Source organism: Penaeus monodon, chromosome 11 (genome assembly GCF_015228065.2).
Source record: "Penaeus monodon isolate SGIC_2016 chromosome 11, NSTDA_Pmon_1, whole genome shotgun sequence".
In the NCBI taxonomy this organism is placed as follows: Eukaryota; Metazoa; Arthropoda; class Malacostraca; order Decapoda; family Penaeidae; genus Penaeus; species Penaeus monodon.
The window spans coordinates 32147443-32159495 of NC_051396.1; the positions used below are offsets into that span (position 1 = coordinate 32147443).

Sequence of the window (12053 nt, forward strand, 5' to 3'; positions counted from 1 at the left end):
TAGTTGTGTAGAGAATATTTTACTCCTCCTTTGGGTGTATTCTAAAGAGTGCAGATTTGGTTGATGTTACCTGCAGATGGAGCATCTGTAATTTCAAAATAATTAACAGCCAACTGGATGTAATTTCAAAAAGCATTGCATGAGTAAGGGAAACCGGATTACGGATACCCATGTATCTGCCACAATAAATTTTCAGAATACCCTTGCACGACCAATCACGACGAAAGTGGTACTGATGTATTTTTCTCACTCTCAACCGCCCATGTAGGACATTTGCTGTGGACACCCCCATATGCCCCAATAGCAAGGGAAGGTACCAGGGAACTTACTTGGAATATAACTTATATACATAAAATTGGTCAGTATAGAGTCGACCCACTCAATGGGGGGCTGCTGCCCCCCACATCCCCACACTGGACATTGAAGAATCCACCACACATGTATAGAGTGTAGAACAGAATCTTGTCTCATCATCGGGCACTCAGAGGCACTGTGATTGCATATATTATACACCTCTGTATATAAATATAGAGGTGTATAATATGGGGAACAGCACCCTTACAGGGGGGTGTTCCCCATGCTTTCCCCTTGGGGGGGGGGCTACCACTCCCCAGCCTCCACCTGTGACCACTAAAGCATATGTAGGCAGAATTAAGTAATAGCAGATCACATAGGTATAGGAGTGTACACAGAGGAGCAGCTTGCTAATCTTTGATGTAGTCAGTATGATATACTGACTAGAATGTGGGGTATTCCAGAGCATTGTCATCCATCTGTCAGATTAGTAGTTTATTATTTTCATGTCTTGTTCACCCTGCATGTCTATCCTGCATTAGACAATATAGTAACTAATCCTGTGTATATTATTATTACAGTGACATATTTGTGTGTGTTATTCATTTTTTAACCCACAGTTAACCCTGATACCTTTTATGGCCTCTCTTGCTATTGGGGCCAAGATTGTGGGTATTGGGGGGTTTCCATGGCAAATACCCCATATGTATGGGTAGTAGAGAGTGAAAGGAATCCACCAATACCACTATCATTATGATCAGTCATGTGAAGGTTCTCTAAACAATTACCTCGGCAATGTGCCTTGCCTTGGCCATGTGGCTTTCACACACATGCTATGGAAAAGGCCAAGTTTCTACCACACATAGCAGGATTAAATCTTGTACACCATCTTGTATTTTAACCCAGTGCTGCTAGGAACATGCATTTGTACATTGTAGTTTTGTTTTGGGAAATGTTTTTACACAGATGGCTCCACAAGTGCTAAACTACAAATTTGTGACCTCGCCTAATTTCCCCTGCCCTTGGGTTTATGTGATTTTCTTAATGCAATTAATATTGATAATTTTATTGTTTTTATAGACATTATAATTATTATAACATTATAAATATTACTAATAGCAATATAATATAAAAGAGAATGATAAAAAAAAACAAGCAGTATTGGCTTAACATAATGTAAGGAATCAGTCTATATTTTATCTTGCCAACATATAGGTGCAAGGGCTGTATTGATCACTTGGCACTCCACCACTATCATACTAGACTTTATACTATAAACCATCTATCATAGATCAAGAAAAAAGTCCCATTTTGAAAGCCACTTTGCATATTTTCTAATTATTTCTAGCAGGATTCAGTAGATTAGGACTTTTAATATTGTTTAATTATTGTATTAAATGATTATTTGATGTCCATATACCTTTTATGTTTTACATTGTGAACATGAGGAAAGTTTTATTTCATACTTGTAACTTTAGGAACTAATAATCATGATATTCCATATTATCTATATTTCCATATTTATCATTAAGATCTGCTTTTCCTTTTTTCTCTCTCTCTATAAAAATGACAAAAATTGTACCATGATCAGCAGAAAAAGTGTTGAAAAGGTGACTGAAAAATTTACTATACACAGAATTATTTTATTATACACAAACTGTTGTCACATATAATAAATTGGTTTTCTGTAATATGCACTTTTCTTCCTGCATACTGCATTTACCATCAATCCCATGATATCTTATAAGCAAAACATACAATATAAATATGTCAAGAAATTTTCTACTTTACACATATCATTAGAAATGTTTTTATTTACAGGGATGGGTAAAAGGAATAAGAAAGCAGAAGGAGTTATCTTTTATTGACATCAATGATGGTTCAAGTAGTCAGAAACTTCAGGTAAGAAGGATATTTAGCTGTAGAATAATGGCAGGACTATATGTCTTTGATATTGTTTGTGATATATAGTGTTGTTGTAGTTCTATTGAACTAATTACAGACTGAACCTCAGTAATCCTGCATTCACAGGTCAGGTATCTCTTATATCTCTTGCTTTCAATCATGACCACCAGAGTTGGGATTAATTCTTTTTGTGTCATTTCAGTTGAAATTCAAGTCAGACTGAAATATGGATTGATAATTTGTAGTTCAGTGCTGACTGCTGACAGTTCAATACCAATGAATATACCAACAGGACTGGGCAGGCAGTGTTAATAAATCAAGACAGCATTAGTTTTGGTCTTAAAAGTCAGATGATGTAAAAAGATTACAGCTAGATCTAGAGACAAAACAGCTAAATACACAACAATGTCTGACAAGGCCAGAAGGGCTTGGAAGGAATATATGTGTTTTACCCATGCCATCTCCAGCAGGCACAGTGACAGCAACTGAACTTGTAAATCTGAAATAGTTGTACCTAAAACATGAATTATGCATGAAACAGTTGCTTAACTAAATGGAAATTAACTGAAATTGAGTTGGTTAATTCACTTGATATATTACTAACATTTTATGTAGCACTAAACAATATATTTTACTGCTTATTTGAGTATACTTTAAGCTAATTATTGTACAATGATTAATTTGCTTCATCAGTTTAGTTCATTGATATTAGATCCATTGGAATTCAGTAAAATTCATTTCATTCAGATTCAATTCATGATTGACCTCAACCCAGATGATCATTTCATCTGAGGCACCAACACAGCTCCATACCAGTGACATCTTCCACAATGATTAATGAATATATTACTTTGCTTTCTTTACTAGAGTATTTCATGGTTCAGAAAATACACCACCCCATTACCAGTCCGGTACAAACTTACTGCAGTAGTGACGTTCAATCAGTACCAGAATCTAGGTTATTGCATAACATTGTTCCTTGATTTCTAAGATATCATGCAGAAAAAATATTTTGCAACAAAATTTGTAGTCAAAATATTTTTTGCAAAACAGAAAAGTACATACCATGTCAAAATAAAAGTATATATGAATAAGGTTATACAATTGTGTATGAACATGAACAGATAAAAAATTGACCGACTTTAAACTTCAAAGAATGAAGGTAATGCAGCTGTGACAAAACTAAAAGGAAAATGGCAAGATTTTATATTAAGACATGGAGAAGAATACTCTGAATAAGCTTAACCAAATTATTATATGGATTGTATTTAGTCTGAAATACAAAAAGAAAAAAAAAAGTAATTTTTGTTTTGTTTCAGTTATATATCTTTAAAGACCCTTACATTTCCTGCAGATTGTGGTACCAACAGAGAAGATTCCTCCAGGAGTTGGGTACCACACTTCAGTCTCTGCTTTGGGTACTTTGCAGGCCTCTCAGCATAAGGGACAAAGTGTAGAGCTCATAACAGAAGTTATAGAAGTGAGTATATTGCCTTTTCTTCATCACTAAAAGCTCACATTGTCCACATATCCAAGAGTGTAATAGAATATTATATAATTAAATTACTTATTCATTCATTCATTGTTAGTTTAGTACTGGCCCTCTGGTTTCGTACCCGGAGTGACCTAGGTTCGAGGTTTGGTCAGGGAGGATTGTTATATATCTATATCAATGCAGCATTGCATTATTCAATCTTTCATTCATTTATATCTATATTTGTATCTGGATGTACATATAATGTACATCCAGATATAAATATTGATTTTTTTTTTTTTAAGCTATTTCAACTAACCCATTACAATTTTGTAGTTAATTGGTGGACCACAAATAGAGAACTACCCTTTCAAAGCTAGGAAGAGGCATCCACAAGATTATGTTCGCCAGTTCTTACACTTGAGAGCAAGAACTAACACCTTTAGTTCTATGCTGCGAGTGAGATCACAGGTATGTAAGTTTATGAAATTGTTTCATTTTATCTAATTTTCTTCCTGTCAGATAATTGGATAAAGAATTTCTCCTCACTGAAAAACACTTAGGTCCTCTGAAGGTGAACCATTTGTTTGTCCACAGCATCCGAAAATTTGTTTGGTACTTAGAGGTAATGGCCAATGTAAAAAAAAAAAAAAAAAAAAAGAAACTAATTTTTGGTCAAAATCTATTCTTTGGTATCATATGGTAAATATAATAAACAGTTGAAATTATTTTGATGAGTACTTTTGGCAACATCAGCCAGAGATTTGACACAGACATGTTTTAGGAAAAGAGCAAAAAGCCATGATTCTGTCACATGGCTTCGTCCTCTTGATCTTCTCTCTTGAGTATCCTGGTACAATAGTCTCTGTTTCCTGATTTTTCATTCATTCACTCTCTCTCACATTTATTCTTTATTTCTTCATTATTTCTCTGTATTTTTTTCTTTTTCCCTCCCTTTTATGTATTAGTTCATTCTTTTTTCTGTCTGTCCATCTAACCCTAGTCAGCTTTTTTTTTATATATCTGTCATCATCCATAATGCAAAAATTACCTGAAAACTCAAGTAGATCAAAGTAAACATCAGCCAATTCTATTTCTGACACAATAGCAATACCAGCCAATTTTTTGGTATGACATTACCATAATGTCAAATAATTTTCTTAGGTTCACGTTTGGTTCATTTAGGCAAAACTACTGACCAGAGAAGCCCCAAAGAGCTACAAACTATCTAGCTTGTCTCTCCAGCACTCAGTCACTCAGACAGATTTTAGATGCTGGCATTTCAAGAGCTTCATTTTATACACCAGAAAATATATATTTTATTATCACATGCCAAGTGCAAACAGCATCAGTAGAGAGAGAGAGAGAGAGAGAGAGAGAGAGAGAGAGAGAGAGAGAAAGAGAGAGAGAGAGAGAGAGAGAGAGAGAGAAGAGAGAGAGGGAGAAGGAGAGACAGAGAGAGAGAGAAGGAGAGACAGAGAGAGAGAGAAGGAGGTAGAGAGAGAGAGAAGGAGCTAGAGAGAGAGAGAGAGAGAAAGAGCTAGAGAGAGAGAGAGAGAGAGAGAGAAAAGAAGAGAGAGTCGCAGTCAGCTTGCCCGGAGGGAGAGGGCGGAGTTGACCTTACCGCGTTGGGTGCTTAACACGAACTCTCCAAGGCCTAGGTCATCCTCGGTATAAGTAGTGACCGTTCCAGCTGCCAGAAGCGATAGAAGCAGCTGGAGGGGGCATGGGGGGAGTGAGGTGAGGTCACTGGACCCGCATGCCACACTGTACATTGCTCGGCCACCTATTCACGCCTCACCCTCGAGGTGTCTTAGATTCACCTCAAGGGTGACCTAACCTGGCTGGTCATCTCGTTCTCGTGTGTGTTGTCCTGGTGCCTCTTCGTGGCTGCTCGTCCCTGTCGTCCTCATCCTCCTGGTCCTCGGTGTAATCTGTCCATCCTCGATGTCCACACGTCATCGAAAGTCTCGCACAGGTTCTCCTTGATTTCGGAATCGTCTAGACTTCCTTGTAGTCCTCGTCCAGGCCTAACTCGGCGGCATCCTTGTCCACACGTCCTCACAGATCTCATCCAGGTCCTTCTCACGTCCACACGTCCTCGTAATCTTCATCTGGATATACGGGCGTCGGGGCAGAGGCGGCATCTCGGGGCGGCTGATACCTGCGCTACGAGCTCCTGGAGTTGACCGGATCTGCAGGCGACCGCCAGGCATTGCCTATGCACAGCATCCAAGGGCGACTGGTACCTGCAGCAAGGTGCTGGTTTGCTGAATCTACGGGGAGTCCGGCAGGTGGTGTGTCCCTGTTGCATGCCAAAAGGATGCAACGGGCCGTTGCATCCTTTTGGCATGCTGCCGCCAGTTATAACGGGCTATGCGTACTCTAGTACAGTGGCTAACAGAGACTCAAAACACACGTAAAGGGGTGAACACACACTACGATGACGCTACGATTTGTCTAAAGGGGTAAAAGCACATTGCAGAGGTCACTGTCGGTCAGCCTGCCCGGAGGGAGGCGAGGGCTAAACCAACCTTACTGCGCTGGTCGCTGGCAACGAACTCTCCGAGGCTTAGGTCATCCTCGGTATAAGTAGTGACCGTTCCAGCTGCCGGAAGCAATAAGCAGCTGGAGGGGGCATGGGCGGAGCAAGGGAAGGTCACCGGACCCGCATGCTACACTGTGCAGAGAGAGAGAAGGAGAGAGAGAGCGAGAGCGAGAGAGAGAAGGAGAGAGAGAGAGAGAGAGAGAGAAAGAGAGAAGGCGAGAGAGAGAGAGAAGGGGAGAGAGAGAGAGAGAGAGAGAGAGAGAGAGAGAGAGAGAGAGAGAGAGAGAGAGAAGGCGAGAGAGAGAGAGAGAGGAGAAGGCGAGAGAGAGAGAGAGAGAGAGAGAGAAGGCGAGAGAGAGGAGAGAGAGAGAAGAGGAGAGAGAGAGAGAGAAGAAGGCGAGAGAGAGAGAGAGAGGAGGAGAGAGGGAAGAGAGAGAGAAGGCGAGAGAGAGAGAAGGCGAGAGAGAGAGAGAGAAGGCGAGAGAGAGAGAGAGAAGGCGAGAGAGAGAGAGAGAGAGAGAAGGCGAGAGAAAAGACAAGAGAGAGAGAGAGACAGAGAGAAGGCGAGAGAGAGAGAGAGAGAGAAGGTGAGAGAGAGAGAGAGAAGGCGAGAGAGAGAAAGAGAGAGAGAGTGAGTCACAGTTACTCTTCATTTATGAATTAAATGTAAAAAAAATATATATCAAGCAACAAATTTATTCCTTTACCATGGAAAACAGTAGAATATGTCTATAGATGAATGTGAATAATAAATGGACAGTGATAAACAGAAGGTAACTCCTGATACATTATAGGATAGTGTGTGTGGGAGCTTAAGAGATGGGGAGGTGGTTTAGCTAGGTGAAATGTACAATACAATATGAGAATTACTATTACATTATATTCACAGCTGCAAAGAGGCCAGACACATGACAGAGGGAGAGGAAGGCCTGCAAATGGATTAAGAATATGAGTGATATCGTATTGCGTGGCCTGAGGAAACTTGCAAAAAGATATTTTAGTGTCCACCATAGTTGTCTCATTGATAATAAAAAAGTTGTAGGGAAAATATGCCTATATTTGACAGGGGCACATAACCAATGACAAACATTATCTGGAAAGCAATGATTGCAGCAAAATAATATGATAGAGATATAATTCAATTGATTTATTAAATGATACTAAAGTATATATTTCAATAAATAGAAATAGACTGGCTATCACCTGTAAGACATTTTTGGACATTTGGTAATATTGGTAATTTTTTCATCTTCTTCTTTCTTCTTCTTCTTCTTCTTTTCTTCTCTTTCAAGGAACCAACAAAGGTAGTGTGTATTTTGGATAGTGAGATGTGAATGTTTGTAGCATATTTTTAGACAATATGTGAATTATAATGATTCTGAATAGTATATCATCCATATTACATATGTATATTAGAATATGCTAAAACACTATGCTATACTCCATTATGCAAGGTGATGATCCTTTTGTATATTTTTCTTATTATTTTTTTTCATATCAGACTCCCCACAATTGAAAAGTACTCTTTTTAAAATTATTCAATGGTATGCAGACAGTTCACTGTCAAGCCATTACTCTTTACTAGAATACTAAAGTCAGAACTTTAATATGATTTTGATTGGCATAACTTTCTTAGACATATATTGATAGCTTTAGTTTTGTATATCATAAAGCTTATGAAACCCAGGAGATGAACTCCATTTCATCATTTTGCAAATTTTGCCTTATTTCTGCATGCTCCGTTCTTAAGTGATTTTCATATTGAATTATGTTCAGGATATAAAATGGTGAGGTACACATTTTCTGTAATCTCATGATTAGAATAAAATTGCAGATTTGAAAATTGTGTTCTACCTGGCATTAGATTTTGTTTCAAATTGTAATCCTATAAGAATATCACTTGACTTCACTTGATTCCACATCTGATATTCATGTGATAATGCAGTCTTATATTTTAAGATGATAATGAGTAATCTGTATTCAATAATATGTATGCCTTATAGTATTTCTTTTTCTGTTCATTTTTGGGGGAAAAAATGAAAACTAAAAGGCAAAGTTGGCAGTGCAGGAGTACTTCAACAAGGAACATTTTATCAACATTGACACGCCAATTTTAACAGCTAATGACTGTGAAGGTGGTGGAGAAGTATTTCTGGTTCAGGTAAGATTTAACCAATTAATTTGGATTTTCTCTTCTACTACTTTGAAAAAAGTGAAACTATAATGTTGTAGCCTACATGTACTATAATGAAGTACTGGTCTTTTTAAAGGTTCTAATGTAATCATTCCCCTTAGCCCCTCTTTGCAGAAGTTGGTTCACAGGCTTCACTCTCAACAAAGTATTTTGGTCATCCAGCATATTTAACAGTATCAGGCCAGCTGCATCTAGAGGCCATGGCAAGGTTAATTACCTTGCTGATTCTGTATATCCTCTAAATGTCTTCATGAAATAATAAGGAAGAGGATCCCATTATTAGAATACTTCACTTTTGTATCTCATGCTAGAAATAACAAGAATACATGAAATAATATTTTTCTCTCTTTTTCTGTCCACTGTGGTAATGGCGATGTTATTCTGTAATTCTAGTGGTTTATCGAAAGTGTACAATTTCAATCCAGCTTTCCGAGCTGAGAATTCCCAAACACGGCGACATTTGGCCGAATTCTGGATGGTTGAAGCAGAGGAAGCCTTTCTCAGTGGGCCAGAAGGTCTACAAAAGCTCATGAATAGAATAGAGGACCTCTTGAAAACCTCCCTTCAGTGTGTTCTAGATAAGAGTGAAGAGGATGTGTCTACTCACTGGAAACAAAATGAATGTACGGAAGTAAGTACAAGGTACCAGTGCAGTAATAGTTTTCTTTTTTTCTTTCTATATTGTTTTAGCTCTATTCTAGTTCTCTGGATGGTACCTATAGTAGAAATACTGAATAAAAAGTCCTTGTTGGAGATGTAAGTAAATAGTGTAACTGCAAGTCCATATATATATATATATATATATATATATATATATATATATATATATATATATATATATATATATATATATATATATATATATATATATATATATATATATATATATATATATATATATATATAATATATATATATATATATAATATATATATATATATTTCATATTATTAAGAAATCAAATAATTATATGCTATTATTCTCTGCATTATATTGCAACAGATACTCTCACTGTAGTTTGATCCAGTGGACAAGTGTTACACATGACTTCAGTGAACCTGTTTAATATGGGGGGAAATTAGAAAACTCTTATAATGCACTTTATGAAAGCTTACTTTTCACATTTTTAGATTTCATGAACATGGATGCAGAAGTTGAGATATAGATGTTTATTACCTTCAACCACCAAATACACTTCTACCTTACAGGAATTAGTGAAAACAGCATTGAGTCAGCCTTTTATCCATATGACTTATGATGAAGCTATGACTCTCTTGCAAGAAAATTCTCAACACTTCCAGACAAAACCAACTTTAGGGGATGATCTTGGGAAAGAACATGAGTTGTTCTTAACTAAACATGCAGGCAACAGACCTGTGTTTGTGACTGACTGGCCCAAGAAAACAAAGGCTTTCTACATGCGACAAAGAGATGATAATTCTGATGTGGTTAGTATTTGTTTGCTTTAGTTTATTCAGATTAGTTTGTGTTCTTTTTTATTATTGAAAAATAGAGCTTTTGAAGTATGATTGAGTAAAATTATTTTAGGATATGTGATGGAGACCATTAACAAAGTGAAAAAGGTAACCAATATCTGTTACTATATATAAGGTTACTAAATTTGATCATTAATACTTGTGTCTAATTCTTTTCAATCCTTGTCTTGAAGCCAATCTTTGAAGGTCCTAATAGGGTATAGGAAGAACAGGATTGAGAATGTAGTAACAGCTATAAGAATGTCATAGGTATCAATCATAGGTAGCACAATACTCAATTATTAATTCATTATAGTGTGTATTTGCAGTTTAAATTCTGATGTATCTTGACAGGTTCTAGGAGTGGACTTGCTCTTGCCAGGCATAGGTGAGGTGGCAGGAGGTGGCCTAAGAGAGGACCGACCTCAGATTCTTCGCAAAGAGCTTGATTCACGTGGGCTCATAGACAACCTTCAGTGGTATCTTGATCTGCGCACTTTTGGGGGTGGAGCTCCCTCAGGTGGATTTGGCATTGGATTTGAAAGACTCCTGCTGTTCGTACTTGGTGTAGATAATATCAAAGATGTCATTCCGTTTCCTAGATGGGGAAAACACTGTTCTTGCTAAAGTTCAGATATTTTAGCCATGATGTAAATATTGTTACACTAGTCACTTTTTGTATACATGAGGAGGATGAGCTAATTAAACAAATAAGAAGAAAATTTCTTTGATATCCTTTCTTTCCTGAACTAATTTTGTTTTAAAAAAATATACTACATATCAAAGAAAAAGAACATCAGATTTTTTAGAGTTACCATTATTTTGTCATAATGGGAAAACAATAGCAGACATTCACAGCCCCCAGCATGGATGAAAAATAAGTAAGGTTTATTTGGTTTACCTCGTACATGAAGTGTGACTGATGGCTACTCACTGCCAATCCACTGTGTAAGAAATTATAAACTATCACTAAAGAGTTGTAATCATTGATTTAATTTCCTTCATCACCTGTAAAATAAATGGTGATAGATTAAAAAAGAGTAAAAGAAAATAACTTGCAAAGTCTGAGAACTTGTGGCATTTTCTTTCTCAAGTGCTCTGGCATTAGGTAGTACTGCATGTATTTCAGAGTAAATTGAAGATTACTTGAGACAGGGGAGACCTCTTCAGATAGACAATTGCTTTTAACTGTATTAATACTATCAATTACAAAAGCCAGCTTCATTTAAAATATCAAATTAAAAATATCTTCAGGAGGAATTTCAACAGGAAAAATGTATTTTTATAAGCTAATAACCTCAAATAAATACTATTCAAAGACAAAAGGTCAGCCAAGAATTATTATGACACACAAGAAAAAGTAAATATTTTCCACTAATATGAATTACCCTACAGTAAGATTTTGGTCATTTCAATTAAATAATCACATAAAGTAGTACCTTCCTATTTAATATAACATTATACATACAGAAGCAAAGTAAAATTGTTAATTTGCAAATTAGTTATGAGTGTTGTTCCCTTTCTAATGGTGTGGGCATTGATTTTCTTGGACTTTGGACTCCCCGATGGATGTTTTACTACCTCACAAAGCACTGACCTCGCAGACGGAGCTCCATACCTGCTTGACCTCTCTTTCAAGTAATTTCATCTACCCACATATTTACCAAATATGTTAATTATGTAAACTACCGCAATCCTTTATTCGACAAGGCAGGTCTACTTGTCAGGTTTGGCTTGGGTTAAACAACCACTGTCTCGTCTGCGCTGCCTGGGTTCCCCTAGGCCAACATGATGTCCTGGCTGCGTGTATCTCATCAACACCCCTATGCCTCTGAGAGGATGAAAATGCCATTCACCATATTCAAGACTCTAATGAATACACGCCACAATCTCATGATGTCAATGCCCTAAGCATGGAATTGATCATGGCCAAAATTATGTAACTTAACCATTTCTTGATAAGATTTACTGTTAGTCATTAGGCGATGATGAACATCGTTCTGTGACTGAGATATGTTAAATAGAGTTACGACATGAATCCCAATGCAAACATGTAGACATCTATAACAGGATCAGAAGACGGCTTTCAATGAAAAAGAGGATCGGGTAATCTGAGGAATAGCCGTGAAACCCGTACCGCTTAAGAAAAAAATGTGCTCTCAT

The 12053-nt window shown here is 37.0% G+C and overlaps 1 protein-coding gene across 1 annotated transcript in view; it reads left to right on the plus strand.

Annotated features, from left to right (window-relative positions):
* The window catches only part of LOC119578925 (probable asparagine--tRNA ligase, mitochondrial), a 10842-nt gene extending 230 nt beyond the window's left edge, over positions 1-10612 (plus strand). The window contains exons 2-9 of the mRNA XM_037926598.1: positions 2116-2196; positions 3554-3679; positions 4010-4144; positions 8272-8382; positions 8517-8623; positions 8809-9046; positions 9624-9863; positions 10245-10612. Coding sequence (XP_037782526.1) covers positions 2116-2196; positions 3554-3679; positions 4010-4144; positions 8272-8382; positions 8517-8623; positions 8809-9046; positions 9624-9863; positions 10245-10517 — 1311 coding nt within the window. The 3' untranslated portion in view covers positions 10518-10612. The remainder of the gene's footprint in view (positions 1-2115; positions 2197-3553; positions 3680-4009; positions 4145-8271; positions 8383-8516; positions 8624-8808; positions 9047-9623; positions 9864-10244) is intronic.
* Positions 10613-12053: the final 1441 nt, after the last annotated feature.